Genomic DNA, 19963 nt, shown 5'->3' on the forward strand with positions numbered 1-19963 from the left:
AGTCATCAGTAGGAGAGCTTGCCCCTCCTTCAGTGTGATGGGGCAAGCACACATCTCATTCACAGGCTGCAGTGGCTGCAGAGTTCCTCCAGCTGTTTGAATGCCCACTGACAACAGACACTCACACAGACAGGCTGCCCTTAAACCTCCAGTCACACGAGGACAGGACCAAGGCAGAGAGTTTGAATGTACATTAACAGGCTCATAACTTTACCTATAAGTGTGCTGCACATGGGGGAGACTGAACCAGCGGCTGCAACAGTGTCTTACTAGGGCTCCTGTCCATTAAAGAAAAAGTCACAGGAAGTGGCTGCAGAGTGCAGCAAAGCACAAAGAAGAGAGAAAATTATAATTTTGAAAAAGATATGCACAAAACTCACATTTGGGCAACTGTGCATTGGTAAATTCTATTTCCTCTCCACCTTCCAATTGAGCTGCAGCATCTGTCTGGTCTGAGCAGCATGAATACCACTTAGATACTAACTATGCCACCTTCTGTACAAGTCTGGGTAAATATACACTGCTACATGAGCTACAAATAGAAACATATCTTAATTATAAAAAAAAAGAAAACCAAACCAGCAACAACTCACTCCTGGATTTTAGTGACCATCACTACTAATTTGTGCCACTCACTACTGGACTAAAGCATGAAATATTCTATAACAACCTTTAAGTTACAATGTGGGAAGAAAGACTGCTGCATCACTTCCTATTTTACTGTTGATTAAGTATTCTAGATCACTTTTGTCCCATCATTTTACTTGAGTCAACTGTATCCAGCACTGGGATGCACAACCCTTTCTTTTGGATTAGTGTGTGATCTGTAATCCTTTGTGGATGCAGCCATGTAAGCCAAAAGTGAAGGGGAAAAAAAGAAAAACAAACAAAAAAAGAAAAGAAAAGAAAATAAACCAACAGAAAGAAAAAGTAAGCAGGAAACTACTTGGTTTGCAATCTAGAGGGTGATGCCCAAGCTGCACAGGCTGCTCTCATCACCAAACTCTGATACTGTGCACAGGAGCAGGTTCAGTGCCTTCCTGTCTGGGGTACACTGCCTGCTTGTGAACTTGAGATGCTGAGAGACTTCATGAACAGAGCTGTTGTTTTATTTACTCTCAATTAATCACGCTCAACTGTAAACAAAGTGTCTGTTTTAGTTCTGTTGACAATTATCCACTTGTCAACATCTCCCTCAAGTACCTTCAGCATCTGGCAACAGCACAAAACTGCTACATCAAAATGAACATTTTGTCTCAATAAAAAGATAGACATGTGGCAGGGTTTCATCTGTTTTCTAGCCCATCAACAGTCAGGCTGTATTGTCACCAATGCAGCCAGACAGGGCTCTATTCCTATGGAATATTTATTTACAAGGGGGGAGGGAAGCCAAATTTTGTTCCTATTAGTAAGGCAGAAGAAACAAGAATGTCCACCCTTCCCCACAAACGCAGAAGGCAGCCCTCCCTGCACCTCCCGTTCTGCTGGGGCAGGGCCAGTCCCAGCTTCACCAGTCACCTTACCAAAAGCTGTAGAGTAGGACTTGTTTATTTGTGGTGTTCAGCAAATCCCAGTGTAAATGGAGACCACTTACTGGTGCTTCCCCAAATATTCTCAGTGTGATAGTTTTCCACTACCTGCTACATGACCTGGGCTATTTTCAGACCCTGAGCCTCCCAGGCTGGTTTGAATTTTGCCATTTTAGCTTGGAAGATACAATTATTCCCATCAGCCGAAAAAAATCCTTCCTGCATTTTAACACAGCCTCCCCCGCGCTTAAACTGAAAGCTTCAAAGTAAATGCAGACAGTCTGGCACCTTTTTGGGTAGAGCCAGGTACAAACTGGACACTCCTTTTATTCTGAGGGGAGGAAAGAATCTTGTCAGGTAGCCTCTCTAAGAGGTGAGGGGGCTCCAGGGTGCTGGACCTGTAGAGAACACCCCTCACACCTCCGAGGCGCCGTGTGCCATGGCTCTGGCTGCCTAAAATTGTTAATACTCTTTGAAACTTCTTCCCAATGCAGCAAAGTAATAGGAAAATCTGAATAACTCCACTGGAAAACACCCCAACCCAGTGCCTGAAAAATCACAGAACTGTTTTTTCCTCCTAGAATAAAATACTCAGGGGGGCGGGGGAGGGCAGGACGCTCCACGGAACGGAGCGCTCAGCGCAGAGAGCGCATCCCAATCCCGGTCCCAGTCCCGGTCCCGGGCCGTGCCGTGCTCTGGGCGGCTCCGGGCTGCTCTCGGCGGGGCCGCCGCTCCCTGACACGCGCTAATCAATCTCCGCTGTAATTGATTCTAATGAGCGCGGCCAGCGCCCGCCCCGAGCTCCGGCCGCGCTCCCCGCCCGCAGCGCCGGCCCGGCCGGACCGCCGGCCCCCCTTTAACCTCCTCCTTCGCTCTCCACAATTAATTGAGATATCTTTTATACTTGATGTGTTGTAAAATTAATGCCTAATTTATGTAATTAGTCAATTAACTGTAATTCTAGCATATGGTGCCAAATGCCCAGAAGGTGTTCTTGTTTCCCAGGTACTTATTTTGATGTCATGAAATGCAGTTAATTAATTTTACATGCATATTAATTTCGGATCTATTTAGCGGCTCCCTTTGTGAAGGCAGATTTAATATTTGTCTTTCTAACCTTTTTGGGCAAATTCGGCGCTCGGTGCTGAAATAGAGGTGACTTTTAAAACACATTTCCATCGGTCTCCCTTTCCTCTGCGGAGCCTTTGCTGACACCGGGTCGATCCCTCCTGTGTGAAGATGCACAAGGGCTGATTATCTATAGCTTCCCGCACATCTATAACTGTCGCAGGATACGGCTATTGAATTTAAATCCGATTAATATTTAATATTAAACATTTCTGAGGGAATTTTTGTTTGTTTTTTGCAAAGCACAATATCCCACGGACATTTTTTTTAATAGCTGCTCTTAATACAATGCTCCTTGGAAAAATGAGAATTGAAGTATTGCCTAATTAGAAAATAAGCGTAATCCTGATCACTGGCTTCTGATGTTCGCAGTTGTGACTGCGCTGAGAAGCTGCGAGCCCGCAGCCCGCGCTTGGCTGCTCCTGGCCCCGGGAAGCGTTCGCGCTCCTCCCCAGCAAAGCGTTCAGGTTACGCTTCTGTCTCTGTCGGAAAGCGATCGCATCCGATTTTGTCCATAGTACTAGGAAAGATGAGATTATGCCTCCTCCTTCTGCATTTTTTTTTCCTGCGCAGAGATTAAGGGGTAAATCGCATCGTGGGCTTTCCTGCTCCCCAGATGCTGAGGAAAGATTTAAGTAGAAAAAGAGATGAAACTCGAAGTCTACGCTTCAAATTCCCAGCGATACCTTTTCCCCTTTGCTGCAGCAGCACTAATTGCCGCATTACACTTATCTCTGGGGTGAGGGGAGATAAGAACGCACCTGGCTGAGGGGCGCGGGACGGGCGCTGCCGCTGCCCGGGCTCCGCCGGCCCCGGGGAAACGCTTTCGTGCGGAGCGCCGGGCGCACTGCGCTCTTTGGGGCGGCTACGCCAGTGCTGTGGCGTCATAAAACTTTTTATCCCCCTTTCTGGATAAATTAATGAGCAATTTAATTAATAAAATCAGAGAGTAGCGTAAGTGCTATGATAATGAAGTTAAATGAGCGCGCAGTAAAATATTCACTAATCCAGCACATTGGCAAATGCCCCCTTAATTCTGCTTAGCACTAAAAGGGTTTTGAGCACCATAATGAGATTCCTCTGTCTGCTAATTAATTGACACTCTCCTGAATATTCATATGTGCTAGCACCAATACGTTCCTAATTGCACCGTGGAATGGATCTCAGAGGAAAGTAAATCGCCATAGACTTAATTAAAATAATGTATGCCAGATCCAGCTCGCTGAAGACGAGACATTTGCCATCAAGCGGTGTAAGAAAGTGGCACCTGGTTTGTAGCGAAAAATGAGGAGAAAATCTTTATCCCTCCCAAGGTGAAGTCAGCGGGGGCTTAGGAGCGCCAGACTTTTCAGTCTGAAGATCTGAAAGCGAGAGCTTCGCCTTCAGCCACCGCTGCCGGAGCGCGACCCGCGGGGGCGGCGCGGAGCTCGGAGCGGGGGGAGCGGGCTGCGCACGGCGAGGCGGGGAAAGCTGGTCAGGGATGCCCTCTACAGAAACGTTCGGGGAAAACCGCTCGTCTCCGGCGAGGGAGGGGAGGAGGGGGAGGCAGGGAAGGAGGGAGGGAGCAGCCACATTTGTAAACTTTTCCTTGAGGGGAATCCGGTGCCTTTGAAGCTCGGTCTCTGAATGGATTGTTCTTTGCATCTCCAGACTAATACTGTGAGCTAATATTGTACATTTAAATTGTTCTGCCGTTAAAAGCGTGGCGAGTTGCGCTGAGAAATGAGTGCCTGCCGCTGCCCGGCCGCGGCCTCCATCCCGCGCCCCGGGACGCGCTGCGGCGGGCAGGCAGGGCCCGGGCCCGCGCATCCCGAAAAGGATGTGAAAAAGCAGATGTGAAGCGCTTTGCTAGGTCTTTTCCATCCCTACCAGCTCAGGAAACGAAAAGGAAAATTGGTTTCTTGGAAAACACAGCTTTTAAAAAAATCACCACAGGTTAGAAACTAAAAAGAGTTTATTTGAAGACATACAAATGCATATTTATTATACACATGTAGGCATTAACAATGTAAATTACACCGCCAGCACTTGCTGGTTGTTTATTCATTAGATCTTTAGAAAATCTACATTGCCTGCAGATAGCGGGATGATAATGTGAAATACACAAGCAGTTTACCCAGGCAGCTCCGCCCGGCTCCGCAGCTCCACGCGGGGCTGCCAACAGGTCCGGGGGCTCAGCGCCGGCCCCGGCTCCCTCCCGCTACCGGCGGCGCTTCTCAAAGCGCAATTCTACCTCGAGAGAACCGCCGTGCCGGCTGAAACTGCCGTCGCCCAAAATACAGAGCAGGGCTTTTACAGGTCGCGGCTCAAGAGAGAGCAAACTTGGACGGAAATACTACCTCGTAGGAGAAATACGAAAGGGCTCTCCTCTGAATGACAGCGCAGACATCTCGCTCTCAGAGCTCAAAAGGCTTTGCCATTCCTAATGTCTTTTATTACCATGTAAAATCTTTGCTCGCCAAAAGGGGAAAAATACTTTATCAGATTCCATCCTTTTTAGCTGGTTGGATGCTGTATGACTACCATTTCTCTCGATAATAAATACGGATAAAAAAAAAAAATACATGGGTAGAAATCGCTGCGGGGGAGTCTTTTCTAAAGTTAGATCCAAAGAATTTCTTCCAGGAATGAAATATTAAAGAAGGTTAATATGGTTTTTGCTGCAGAGCAGAGGGTTGATGGGAAGACGGGTGCTTCGCTCGCATCGTGAGTACAGCGGGCGAGAGCGGCGGGTGTCTGTGACAGATACAAGGGTGCGATGGAAGCCGCTGGACTCGGGAAGCGCGGTCAGCGCCTCGCCGGCAGCCGCCGGGCTGCCCTGCCCCCGTCCCGCACGGCCGGCCGCCTCCCGCAGCCCCGAGCGGCCCCGCGATCCCCCTGGCCGCGGGGAGGGCGCTGGGGCCGGCCCGGAGCACGGAGGGGCCGCGGCCCCGCTGCCTTTGCGGGCACGGCGCGGCCGGGGCAGCGCTGCCGCTCCCCGCAGGTGCGAGCGCGGGGGGGCTGCGGCGGGCGGGGCCGCCCCGTCCCGTCCCGTCCGTCCCGGCTCCGGAGCGGCCCCGGCGGGGGCGGGGAGCCCGGCTCGGGAACGGCGCTGCCGGCCCCGGGCAGCTCGGTGGGTGGCGGCGGGGCGGGGGCGGCGGGCAGGGAGCGCGCAGAGCCCCGGCGCCCACACAGCCGCTCCGCGCCCCCACCGCGCTGCGCCCCCGCGGCCGCAACCGCGGGATCTGTTGGCAAACATGCCCCCCGCCAACAGAGAGGAAAACACGGGCATTCAAAGTTCTGACCCTAATTAAAGCCCGCCTCGTTAAAGGCTTCACACAATGCGGGGAAAAGTTTGTCCGAGCCTGAATTCCGCAAGCGGTTATTACCTTTGCTTATAAAGAGGGGAAACAACCGTAACGTGCGCGCCATTATTCTTGCGGATATGAAATTTAAAATCATCGTCAATTGTCATAAAAAACATTTCACAATGTTTGGCTAAGTAATAACTTAGTAATTTAAAGGTGGTTTTTGCCGAGAGACGCGCACATGCAATTCAAGGAAGATTCACATTGCTTGCGGATTTTGAACCGCCGCTCTGACCGCAGCAAGAACGGGACTCAGCCTAACATTTTTTGTTTTCTGGTTTTGCACAGAACAGCAAGGCAAGAGCAGACTGTAGGAGAAAGTGTGAATGGGATGAGTATATTATGTTAAAAAAGGCTCATGATAAAAAATAAAGTTTATGAAACCGATGGATCTGGAAAGAAGAGTCCTTGGAAAAAAAAAAAAAAACAAAAACAAAAAGCAAAACAACAACAAAAAAAGAGACAGAAAAGAAAGAAAGAAAAGAAAGAAAAAGGAAAATCAAGTTTGCTCCACCCAGCTATTAACCAAAACACAATACCTTTTTCTGGGTGGTACTGCACAGAAGTTGATTCAGTTTTGACAATGTTGTTTAGCTATCATTTGCTATTTTGAATGAATGGGAGCAATCCCCCTTTTTACAACAGTTGTTTCCTATTATGGAGAGGTGCAGCAGTTGAGGGCAGACATGTGAAAGTGGCTGTTTGATTCCCTTTTTCATCCCCCTGACCCTGCCTTTGTCCCTCCTCACCCTGGGAATGTCACGCCTCACTACTTCACTTTGAGATGCTCTAGAAAGTGGCTTTGTTATTCCCTTTTAGACATACACGAAATTGTTCTCATTCCCCCTGCTGTAAAAGATACTTCAAATTGGGACTCGGTTCACAAGTGCAATGCAATTTGGCTTAGCTCAACCTTTGTTCTGCTTGTACAAATGACCAAACAGTGCACACATTATACAGTTGATCTACTGCTCCCTTTACACCAGAGTTAGCGGCTGGGAGAAAAGCAAGTTAATCCCTTCAATACTAAGGTGGCATTTTCAATATTTCCTACAATGTGAAAAGGAGAAGAGAGGGCGGCTTGAAATGCGACATTTGTTTAAAAGGGAAGATTAAAAAGAAAAAGTTTGCGAGGCCTCCCCTGATACTTCTCCAAATAAATAAATAAACAAACCGATAAATCCCAAACGTGTAGATAAATACTCCAGCACCTCCGGGAAGGCGAGGGAAGTTTACCACAAAGACAGACGTTCAGGGCAATAACGTCGAGACTCAAGCTGCAACCCGCGCTACCAGCACGGCACTTAGAAGGCTGCGGAGCCGCGGCCGCCCGAGCCCGCGCACCTGCGCGCTCCCGCGGGGGGCCCGAGCCCGTTCCTGCGCGCTCCCGCGGGGGGCCCGAGCCCGTTCCTGCGCGCTCCCGCGGAGGGCCCGAGCCCGTTCCTGCGCGCTCCCGCGGAGGGCCCGAGCCCGCGGCCCGGGCCGGGGCAGCTGCGGCCGGCGAGGGGCGCGGGGAGCGGCGGGAGCAGCGCTGCGGGCCCGGCCCGGCCTCCCGCACTCACGGGGCGCGGCCCTGGCGCTCCTCGGAGCCGTCCCAGGGAGCTCCCGGCCGTGTGCAGGGAGGGAGGCGCAGGGGCTGCGTTTGCCGGCGCGGCAGAGGGGAAAGGGCTCTCCGCGAAACCGGCTCCCATCGGGAGCCAGGTGCTCCGGAGCAGCGCCCAGAGCCACGAGCGGGAACCACAGCCTCCTCTCGGGGATAGGGAATTCGGGTGGTCCCAGCGCGGAGCCCGCCCGGGGCCCAGGCCCGACAGCGATGGGCTCGGGACACGGGGGCGCTCCGCGCTGGGCGCGCCCCGGCTGGGCCGCAGCGGGGCCGGCTCGGGCTGGCGGCGATTGAAAGCCCCGACGGGACAGCCTCGGGCAGCGCACGCGGGTCTGGGACGGTGACAGCGGCGAGGAGAGAGCGGGGGGCGGTGGCAGGGCCGGCCTAGCGCGGTGCCCAGAGCCAGGAGCCCCCGGCGGCCCGGCCCCCCCGGGCACAAAGCACATCCCGAGCTATCGGGAATACAGGTTTGGGGAACAGTTCTCAATCCGGCCCTTGACAGGCAGGGGGAGTTTGTTTAGTGCTCATTGGGAAAGGAACAAAATCCTTTTGAAAGGGCGCTAAGTAGTTTCACGCCAAAGTGGCAGATTTGGTGAAGAATGTGGGGTGGGACAAAGCCCAGCCGTTCCCAGAGCGGCCGGAGCTATTCGGGAAACCGCACCGAGAATTCAAGCACACAGAAAAGCAGGAGACCCCAAGTATCTTGGCTTCCATCTCCTCAGCCCCCGAGAGGCAGCAGAAGCAGAAACATTACAAAAAAAAAAAAGAGGGCAAGGCTTAGCCGAAACGCAGCCGCAACCAAGAGCCTGCAGTTGACTTTCCAAAACGGGGGAAGCTTGCTCAGACGCTGGCATTGTGTTTCGCAGCCTAGGAAACCCTGAGAAGCTGGTACTTCCCCCTCCTCTTTTCTCCCAACTGGTTTGTAAATATTAACAAGGTTGTGAGTATTCTCTCACACAGAGTGAGTTTTTTTATCCTTGGAAAACTTCTTGGCTTCCCCCCACAGCCCCTCTCCCACTCCTCCCCTACTCCTCCCCTCTGCAAAGCTACACACCTGCTTGCAGCCACAAGGATTCAAAATCAATATTGTATTTGTCACTTTTCTGTCTCCTTTTCCTCTCTCAACAGCCCTGCTTGCCACTGAGGCGAATTGTGGATTTATGGAGGAAAATTAGCATAAATTATTACCAAATCTGTAAACGTGTGTGGTCTTGCTTGTGGGAAAGAGGGCTATTGCAAACCTTCCATGCAGAAAGGTGGTCCATGATGGGCTCCATGCAAGGGCTGAATGGCTCTTGCATGAAATAGATTTCCATTGGGTTTGAACATTGATATAATTGACTTATGTGTATTTTATATAGTTTTCCCAACACTTCCTCTGAGCTGCTTATTTGAATTAGACTTCAGAAAAACGTCTATTTGTTTTGGTTTTCCACACAATGGATTTGGATTCACTTCACTTTCTCCTCCTCCCTAATGCTGGCTTTCAAAGTAAAAGGGAAATGCTACAATTACCTTTAAATCCTATATTGCCCAAGTCTATCATCTGTTGCTTGCTTAGCATGAGATGAAACTTTGGGTATCAATTACTGGGAGGACTTCGGCTGCCCTACCCCTCCAATCACACATTCCTTTGCAATGGAAAAAAAAAAAAAACAAAAACAAAAACCAAAAACCAACCAAACAAACGAAAAAAACCCAAAACCACAACAAAAACCACAAAGCAGGAAAAAACATCGGACGCCTCACAGCCATACCTCGTCTGCACTCGGAGCAGCAAATGACAACGGAAGCCGACTTTCCTTTAACTTTACAGCTTGCGGGTTCCTTTTCGCATCAGCTGGTTTGGTTTTTTCTTTCTTCGAAAAGAAAAGGTACCGGCAAAGAGAAGAGGAAAAGTATTTGTCAGTTTGTGGATTTTCTGAGCTGTCTTTTAGATAGGCATCCCAGGAGTGAACTGGGGCCGAGAGACAAGACCTGAACCGGGAGTGTTAGAAGTTGGGGATGGGGAGCTGGGTGTGTGGTGTGTGTGAGGGCAGTGTCCCTTACACCCACTTATTTGGGGGCTCTCTACACTAAAACAGAAAGAAGCCTTCTCTCCGCTGTTAGGGGATGCTGGGAGGACTCCCTCCTCATTTCAGAGTATTGTCTTTCCTACCCTCTAACAAATATTATCGTCCCATCATCTCTTCTCCACGCCACCCCCTCAAAAAAAAAAAAAAAAAAAAACAACTTTTTTGGAGGCTGCCTTGCTGCTCTGCCCGGCTGGATGAAGCACCTCAGAGCCGATTAACTGAGCAAGGCAACTCCGGGCTCTGAGCAGCACAAACACTCCCGGGCCCTCTCTGCAAGGGCAGAGGGTGGCATGTGGCAGCTCTAGCCCCTCAAAAGGGCTCCTTGGCTCGGCAGCGCGGGGCCCGTCCGCTTCTCGGATTCCTAGAAACAAAATTATTTACTTATTATTCTCTAAACGACATCCTGCCCCGAGAGAGAGGGATTAGATGGGACCGAGGGCAGCCGGGCTGGGACGAGGGGAGCACGGTTTAACACCCACGAGGTCGGCTCTGGTCGCGATGTGAAAACGCGTTTTGAGGCTCCCTGCCAGGTTTGGGGGAGCCCTGCTTGATGGGGACCGTCCCTCCGTGTCTCAGCAGCCGCGCTGCTCGGAGCCGCCGCCGCTCTCCCTCCCCCAGCCCGGCTATTTTTGCTGAATTAAGAAGGTGACATTATTCTTCTTTTCAAGTACTTCTGTTAATATTGAAAAACGTGTGCTTGCATTTCAAGCGCGCGCGCTCAGCCTCAGCGGCCATTTCAATATTAATGAAATTGTTTAATCTCCCAAATTCATCGTGTTTAAGTTACGTTTTGGTGAGTTATTGACCGACTCCGAAAACATCGTTAATGGAGTTGATGTGTATTCCCCACAAAGGCTCTTCCTCCCCGGGCTCGCAGCTCCCGAGACAACCTCCAGTTCTGGCTCTAGGGTGACGGGATGCACGGCAGCCTCAGGAATACACACCATGCAAACTTCCCTCCTGTGCCAGGGCAAGCCTGGCACCCTCCGGGCCCCATCCTGCCCCCAGGACGGGCACACGGCTGGCAGCGGGGGCAGGATCGGGCCTTGGCTCCCGGGGAGGAGGGAGCACCGCAAGAGCCGCAGCTCGGCTGCTCCCACACACACAAGGGCGCGCCGACAAGCGCACGGGCAGGCGAGCAGTCGGACACACATCGCGCAGAGCCCGGGAAGGCGTCAAGATGACGATGTTTGGCAGGGTGACGGCTGGCACGGACCCGCAAGCCCCATTAGAGCAGCTCTGCGGGACCCCCAGCCTGGGGCCGGCCGGACAGCCCCGGTGCCGGAGCAGAGCGGCGGCAGAAGGCAGCTGGTGACCGAGCACACCGGCACCGTGAGCCCTTCGCTCGGGGTACTGAGAGCAGCTCCCGCTCTTGACACCAACAGGTCCGCGGAAGCAGAGCGGTCCTGCAGGGGCTGGGCAGGGGTGCGAGGCGGGGGGGGGACGGGACGGGACCGACTTCCCGGGGCGGCTGCCGAGGAGCCCCGGTCTCACCGCTCCTCGAAAAAACCTTCGCTCGGGGAGAGCGGATTTGGCAAAGAGAAAGTCCCTCGTTACAGGGGAAACAGTCGCCTTAAGTTAGCCAACAATACAAATCAGATAACAATGCAGAACAAACAGAATACCACAGCCAAGCAATTTCCATGTCAAACATCCCACTGCTCAGTACTTCCATTTGTAAGTGTGAATTGCAGACTAAGCTTCCTGCAAAGTCCACATAGAGGTTAGTGCATACCTTCCCCCCACCCCCAGCCACCGGGTACCATCGCGCTGCAATTCCGCTGGCGGAGCCTTTTCACCCCTCGCCTTGTCTTCAAATGGAAATGATTCCCATTGGCCCAAGGTGTCCATGTAAATAGGTGTAAATGAAACCAGATTATGCCTTTCTCTCCAGCCCCCTCCTCCCCGCTCCCCTCCCCCTGCTCCCAAGGCGATTGTCATATGATAGCAAAGAAGTGGCACATTAATGAAGCGCCTCTACAGGGGTCTTTTCTGCTCATGTCACCACATAAAACTATCAGATGGTTAGAGGAAGGACATGGAGGCAACTAGTTAGCTCATCGCCGCTGCAGAGAAGCAAACAAGCCTCTGCTACAGAGCAGCTGCCGGTGGTGTAAAAGAAGCTGATTCAGCCCGCGGAGACGAAGGGAGGGGTGTACAGGAGGATTCCCAAAACCAAGCCAGCTCGCTGCCTCCTCAGGACTAAACCGCAGCAGCGTGGCCGCGGAAGGAGCGAGAGACACGCCGGAGCAGAGGGCTGGGAAAGAGTCCGGACTCCCAGCTGCGTCCCGGATGCGGACTGTCAACTTCCAGCAACTTTAAGGTGGGCACATGCAGGGGCTGGCATGGAGTTGGGTGGGAGTCGAGGGGAGGGGATGGGGTCCCCTTCACCTTCGCAGGGACCAGAAGACAGAGCTATCGCTAGAGTAACTTCACGGACGGGGGCTCCTGCGGGAAGGCCAGGCTGAGGGAGGCCGGAGCTGGGTGAAGCACGTCGCTTTTCCCCCTGCGGCGGCACAGGGCTCTGGGCTGTTTTCTCCTGCCCTCATCTGCGCCCCACTCCCCCACCCCCACCCCCCGCGTCCCCCGTTTCCAGGGCTGAGATCCACCGTGCCCCTTCCCCGTGCCCTTCTTTCTCCGGCCCGGCCCCAGAGCCACCGGCTGACCCGACCGGGTGTCCGTGCAAATCCTCTCGGACTCACCTCTGTACCCCCTCCTGCCGCCCCCTCCCCTTGTCGCTGCCCTTCTGCAGATCTCCGCGGGTCGCCTAGCGAAGATGCCTCGCCCGGGCAGGAACACTTACAGCGATCAGAAGCCTCCCTACTCCTACATCTCGCTGACCGCCATGGCGATCCAGAGCTCCCCGGAGAAGATGCTGCCCCTGAGCGAGATCTACAAGTTCATCATGGACCGCTTCCCCTACTACCGGGAGAACACTCAGCGCTGGCAGAACTCCCTCCGCCACAACCTCTCCTTCAACGACTGCTTCATCAAGATCCCGCGCCGCCCCGACCAGCCGGGCAAGGGCAGCTTCTGGGCGCTGCACCCCAGCTGCGGGGACATGTTCGAGAACGGCAGCTTCCTGCGCCGCCGCAAGCGCTTCAAGGTGGTCAAGTCGGACCACCTGGCGCCCAGCAAGCCGGCGGACGCGGCGCAGTACCTGCAGCAGCAAGCCAAGCTGCGGCTCAGCGCCCTCGCCGCCACCGGCACCCACCTGCCCCAGATGTCCACGTACAATCTCGGCGTGTCCCAGCCCTCCAGCTTCAAGCACCCCTTCGCCATCGAGAACATCATCGCCAGAGAGTACAAGATGCCCGGGGGCCTCGCCTTTTCCACGATGCAGCCCATGCCGGCCGCCTACCCCCTCCCCAATCAATTGACTACGGTGGGCAGCTCCATTGGCACGGGCTGGCCCCACATGTACGGCTCCGGCATGATCGACACCGCCACCCCCATCTCCATGGCCAGCAGCGAGTACGGCGCCTACGGCGTGCCCATCAAACCGCTCTGCCATGGCGGGCAGACTTTGCCGGCCATCCCCGTCCCCATCAAGCCTACCCCCGCCGCGGTGCCAGCCCTGCCCGCCCTGCCCGCGCCCATCCCCACCATCCTCTCGAACTCGCCGCCCTCCCTGAGCCCCACGTCCTCGCAGACGGCCACCAGCCAAAGCAGCCCGGCCACCCCCAGCGAGACTCTCACCAGCCCGGCGCCCGCCCTGCACTCCGTGGCTGTGCACTGACCCGGGCCGCCCGCACGGACGCTGCCTTTCCCCTTTCTCCCAAAGTTTCCTCGGAGCCCTCCTCCCTCCCCTTCTCTCCATCCTTTCGCTTCTTTCCCCTCTCTACTCTTTTCCTCGAAAGCAGAGACAACTCCCCGCGGGAAGCTGAGGTCTGCGGTTCGCCCGAGCTCCCTTTCCGCCGGGCCCTCCCTCGCGGCTCGGTTTCTCCCCTGGTTCTGAACTTTGGTTTCCGTTCTTCTGAGGCGAAAGGAGCCGGCCCGGCCCGCCCCCTCCCGCCCGCTAGGAGCTGCCGCTGGCATCGCTAGTTTTCCAAAAGTACTTCAGGCATCCTCGATTTGTCGGCGACCAGGCAAGCCTGGCTCGGCGATGCCTCTTTCCCTTCTTTTGTCTGGGGAAAAGCAGGGGTTTACACGGGACCAATCTCTAGCAGCACAAGCAAGGATGGCTGCGGTGTCACCGCGTGAGAGCAGCGGCGTTTCCAGGCTCCAGGCAGCCCGGGCTGGGCTCGGCAGCGCTCGGTGTCCTTTGTGCGGGCGCGTCCGGCGGGGCAGGGCCGCGGCCGGGCGGGAGCCGCAGGTGAGGGGGCGGCGGGAGCCGCGGGGAACCGCGCCGAGCGCGTTAATGTAAATACCGAACTCGCGTCTGTACTGTAAATCAGCTGAGGTCCCTTTGCAGGACCTGTTGTAACGTGGATGTTTACCGTGGTTTTCAGGTGGAAGAGAAGGAGGAGTTCACTTGTCTGTTAACTTCTGGTTAACCCCAAGGTTTGGGGGAGCTGAGGTTTTCTTTGTTGGTGGTTTTTTTGGTTGTTGTTGTTATTTTTAAATTTTTATAGCTATTACTTCATAGCTTAAAACCAAACAACCACCATAATTATAATAAATACAAACCTGTTACCAAGCACACGACCCGACACAGCTTAAAGAAAAGCTGCTGAAGTCACTGATAAAATGTGGAAAAGTAATACAACAGCAGGTACAAACTCTGGAGGTCATCCTGATTTCTGCTGGAGCTTTGCAGACGAGAGGGGGCTAGGGAAACTGTAAATGTTTGTGCATATGAATGATTATAAAATGTGTAAAATGCACTTTTGTTTGATATACTCCTTTCTAGTTTTAGGTAGTTTGCTGGAAACTGAACTGTTGTTCTGTTGTGAACTGCTTAAGTTAAGAGAAAAAAAAAAGAACACGCCCTCTAAACATCGTTCGTGTCTATTGAAACTGTAAGGTCATTTCTTTTAAACTTTTTTTTTCTTGTACAGAATAAGCATGGCATTTAAAATGTTGGTGTTCTTGTTCCCAGCATGTGTGTTTTAAGACAAAGGTTTAAAAGTGTCTACGTTAAATTATGAACCTAGTCGTCCAAATAATATTTTCTCATTAAAATATGTAAATTCAGATTTAGTTTCTTATTTGTCTTTTTAAAGAGTTAACACGAGAAAAGTAAAAACACAAGTTCATGATGAAGGAATGGTGTTATTCCAATATTTAGATAATCTAAACAGCCTTTTCACGCAAGGTTAGTATAAATATAGTTATTAATATAGCACAACTTCTTAGCTAGAATTGTCATTATCACTAGTTTAGCAAAGGGAAAACATGTTCTGTGGGGTTTATATCTAACATTTATTTATATCTGTACATCTGTGCATACACACACACCTGCATTTGTGCCCTACACACTTATACTGAATATAACCACATATTACATTCATGCCTGTGCCTATGTATACTCATCACCTACTTACTCCCAACTGCATTTTCTCCAAAAAGTGTAAAAATTAGTAACCTTCTGCAATATAGAGCAAACATAAAAAAATCTTTAAAGAATTAGTTACTTTTTTGGGACTGAGAACACTGAATTTTTTTTCAGTGGTGTTTTTTCTTACAAGTGGTATTACGAATTGTTTTTTTTTTTTTTTTTTTTGAGTTAAAGTGAGCTGTTGTAGCCTTTTACCTGGCGTTTAAACCTGCCCAAGCACAAGTTAGTCCAACCACTGCTAGAATTTCTCCATCCTTATTGATCAACACTTTCCCAAACCGGTAGTTTGCAAAGAGGAACACAATTGTACCAGTTTTTCTGTAATTCAACATACAGTCCCTTTTAAAAAGTAAGGGCAAAGTATATACCATGAAAACTGGATTCTGAACACTTTCTAGCAGGATTCCCCAAATCTGCCAGGGATTTTGCAAGGATTCTGCAACTGTTTAAAATCAGAGAAGCCATCTAGCGAAGTGAGTAAATAGATGCCTTGGAGATGAGGCGTTCTGCAGCACAGCTACAAGACAACTGAAGTGCTAACTAGCAAGAAAACGACATTGTATTCTAATGAAGCGGCAGGATTCACGAATTCTACGGCAATGATGTTACAGAGGTTTTGTCTCTGACTGATCTCTCTGAATTTCTGGACCATAAACACGGTAAGTGACACCCCCATTTCCTTACTACGCACCACAAGATCCTCGCAAAAGTTTTAAGATTAATGTAGAGGGCAATTAATCCAGTTGTGACCATTTTTTTTTTTTAAATAACGGATCCCACACACAGAAAAAAGGTGGAAAATACATGAATCATTGGGCTGATTAAAATGCATGAAGCTGCTAAAGCTTGTCGGATGGGGGACAACTGAACTCATTCATCAAGTCCAACCCACGATTATATCAACACGATCAGTTGAAGAAAGCATTCAAAACTTATCACCAGATCAATGGACACATAACTCGACAAACTTTTCCTAAACAAGCGATGACCTACATTTTTGGACAACGAGGAAGCTTTTTCTCCTTCCCTTTTTTCCTTTAAGATCTAGCAGTCAGAACAAATCCTCAAAGACGAAATCCGAACCCGACTAACAAGATGAAGCTGCACTTTCAGAGTATTTTTTAAAAACCATATAGTAACGGCGGAGACAAAGATCTGAAACGATCATACCCCAAAGCAAAATACTTCCAGAAGGTGCGATAGGTTTCTCGCTGCATAACGCGAGTGCGTGACTCGCCGCCGTAGGTTCAAAGTGCCATTTTCCCCTTTATCTCCGCGATTTGCCGAGACTGCCCCGGCCCGGGGAGCCTCTGCTCTCCGCGCCCTCAGCCCGCGCAGCCCCGCGCATCTCCGCCCGCTCCCACAAACGCTGCGATGCTCATTGCAAACAAATGCGCGGCTCAGCGCGTCGCTCGAATTTACTGCTTTGACTTGTTAAATCTCCCTAATGGCTCAAGTCCAATGTCAATAAACACAGATCTGAAATAGAGCAGCAACAGACAACAGCGCGGAGGGAAGGGCGGATGGGGGGGCGAGGGAAGCAGCCGCGGCCGAGCCTCCGTCCTGTTGGGACAGTTCCTGGGGGGTCGGGGGCATTCTTACTTTTTCTTTTTAATATATTTTATTTGCCAGCGAGACATTATAAGCTAGGCGTACTTAATGCAAAGACACCGTTCATTTCAGACAAAAGCTCTTTTCTTCCGGAGGATGGGCTGGAGCCCGGCTGTGCAAGGTAAGCCCGAGAACCCAGCCGGGCTTGGCGGCTCGGGGGTTTGCTTCATGTCAGCGCATGGTATGTGAATCCTTTCTCGGCTGCCGTTCTTTTTTTCCTTTTTTTTTTCTTTTTTTCTTTTCTTTTCTTTTCTTTCTTTTTTTTTTTTTTTTTTTTTTTGTGGTCTTGTTTTGTTTTGTTTTCTCTCTCCTCGACATGTGACAAGACACCACCCCACAGGACTGAATCCTCTATTGAAGACAGCCAGCTCCTTCTCACTCAGAATATTTATTTTCTCTCGAACCGCGCCTTGCAGGGAAGGGCGGTCTGTGCCAGGTAGGGAGAAAAGAACTCCCCGGCGACCCCTGAGAGGGAGTTTTATGAGCCAGACGTTTTTCAAAAGTGGTCCTTGGGAAAGGAAGAAAAAACTTAGCAGCTTCATCAACTTCAGCGCCGAATTATCTCGGAATCTTAATATAAATGTCACTTTGTGGGTTGGTTGTGGTTTTTTTTGTTTTGTTTTTGTTAACAAAAAGAAACCGAGGCTGTGAAGCCTTGGAGGGGCTGTATTTGTTTCTTTTAAACTAACAACAAATTATCTAATTAATATGTTTCAATTACAGCATGAAAAAGAGAGGCTTTGGACCGCCTGCAGTGGGTTTACAATAGCCCCAGAGCCCACTATAAGAATTTACAATAACTTCACATCTGTTTCTTTATTTCCCAGTTTTCGAGTCTAAAACTCCTCTTGAAATCACTTCAAACCGTAGCCCAAGTTATGAAATATGGTCTCTCTGCCAGGAAAAAAAAAAAAGGTAGAAAGAAAAAAAGGACAAAACTTTGCAGATCGAGGCTTCATTTGCAAGCTAGAAAGTGAAAGCCCCATTGAAGAGCATTAAACAAATATATTAGAATTCTGTCACTTTATGCAATTGAGTAGATCAAATAAAGGGTCCCAGGCCACTTCATTCACTCTCATTCACTTGAATAGAAAATGCAAAGAATAGCAAACCTAGACTGGGCCACCGATGTAGATTTAGCCCTTTTTTCTGAGAGACAAAAAGGCTGAATTTTCACAAACACATTGCTGACTCGGGGACTAGGAAACCAGCACTGAAACCCCTTTGGAATTTAAATTCATTTTATCTTCTTCTCTCTCTCTGGGTCCCTTTGCGCTACGGGGCGAGTTGCACTGGCACCCTTGCTTGGAAAAAAACACAATGCAACAACAACAACCAGGAAAAAAAAAAGTTCCAGATTTTTCCAGCGGAGTCACAGTACAGTTTGGAAGGTGACGTTTGTATTTGCAAAGAGAAAAGAGGGAAGAGCCGCCCTTTGCCCTAAGGATCGCAGCTCCTTCAGCCTCTCCTCGAAACGCCTGGGCAGAGTCTCCAGCCCGGCTGCTCTCGGGGCTGTGCGCGCACCGCGGGCTCGGGCACACCGGGAGTGCCACACTCGGGGCACACAGAGAGTGCCACACCCGGGGCACACAGAGTGCCACACCGGGAGTGCCACACCCGGGGCACACAGAGAGTGCCACACCGGGGCACACAGAGTGCCACACCGGGAGTGCCACACTCGGGGCACACAGAGAGTGCCACACCCGGGGCACACAGAGTGCCACACCGGGAGTGCCACACTCGGGGCACACAGAGAGTGCCACACCCGGGGCACACAGAGTGCCACACCGGGAGTGCCACACTCGGGGCACACAGAGAGTGCCACACCCGGGGCACACAGAGAGTGCCACACCGGGAGTGCCACACTCGGGGCACACAGAGAGTGCCACACCGGGAGTGCCACACTCGGGGCACACAGAGTGCCACACTCGGGACTGCCACACTCGGGGCACACCGGGAGTGCCACACCGGGGCACACAGAGTGCCACACTCGGGGCTGCCACACTCGGAGCACACCGGGAGTGCCACACTCGGGGCACACCGAGGCTGCCACACGGGGCCGGGGCTGCGGCCGGGGCAGTGCTGGGAGCTCTTCCCCTCTGTCCAGGGCTGGCCCTGCCCTGGCTGTGCCCGCAGGCGAGGCCGGGCACTGTGCCCGTGCTGCACATCACAGGGCACGGCAGCACAGCCGTGTCCGTCTGTGCCACTGGGAGCAAGCAATGGACAGCAGAGACACGGCCACTCTTGTCACAGGGGTGGATCAGCTGCTGTGTCAGCACCAGGTGACCCCACCCTTGCTTCTGCAGGTTTTATGTGTGAAGTTGCCTTATCTGCCATGCTCTCTCTGCTGGAGCCCTCAGCGCTGGGGCAGCCAGAGCAGGGCACAGCACCTTGGCATCCCAGGTGGGCCTTGGACCTCTCCCTTACACATCCCTAACATGGCCACCCCAACGTGTCTGTCAGGTTCACTCACACCACAACTGCAGGCACTACTAAATAAAGGCTCTTGATTTTGCACTATTTTGTAGGGCCTCAGTATTAATTAAGTAGTAAGTAGAGTATTTTGCATTAATTAGAGCAGCTCCTCAGAGAGATATTACAGCCAAGACTAATCTTATAGCACAGGAAAATGCACAGCATTTCCACTGCCCCCAATCACCGCAGCCAGCACAGACCACCTGCATGTGCTGGGCTGGTTTGCACCAACCTGTAGACATTTTTCCCAGGGATGACATCAAGGCACTTCGAGGTTTACTGCTTCCATCTTCCTTGCTGGCTTTAATGACGACTAGATAGACAATAAATAAGTAGGGATTGAGTCCAAAACCCAGACCTGGTTCTACTCCTAGGTGGGCTCACCAGCCACAGCCTTGACAGCTTAAGGTGCCTTCTCAGACTTAAAACCCTCTAGTGCAGCTGCTGCCTGCCAGAGGACCTGGGAACTCTTGCTCCCAAGGCTGTTCTCCTGAGCCCATGTTAGTTCCATATTTTAACAGTCTAAGCTACTAATTAGGGGGCACATTTATTCCTGTTATCAGCAGTGCCACTGCATTACAAATTAAACATGAACAAATACAAACTCAAATGAAACAAGTAAAAAGTAACCAGAGCCTGTCTTCTGGAATACCTGAACATAAAAGCACATGAAGTCATCCAGCTCTTGGTCAAAA

At 51.6% G+C, this 19963-nt stretch overlaps 1 protein-coding gene across 1 annotated transcript; it reads left to right on the forward strand.

Moving 5' to 3' along the window:
• Positions 1-12458: 12458 nt before the first annotated feature.
• Positions 12459-13421, forward strand: FOXB1 (forkhead box B1). The gene has a single exon (XM_058811702.1). The coding sequence runs from the start codon at positions 12459-12461 to the stop codon at positions 13419-13421; it is 963 nt and encodes a 320-aa protein (XP_058667685.1).
• The last annotated feature ends 6542 nt before the right edge of the window (positions 13422-19963 follow it).

Source organism: Ammospiza caudacuta, chromosome 10 (genome assembly GCF_027887145.1).
Source record: "Ammospiza caudacuta isolate bAmmCau1 chromosome 10, bAmmCau1.pri, whole genome shotgun sequence".
Lineage (NCBI taxonomy): Eukaryota > Metazoa > Chordata > Aves > Passeriformes > Passerellidae > Ammospiza > Ammospiza caudacuta.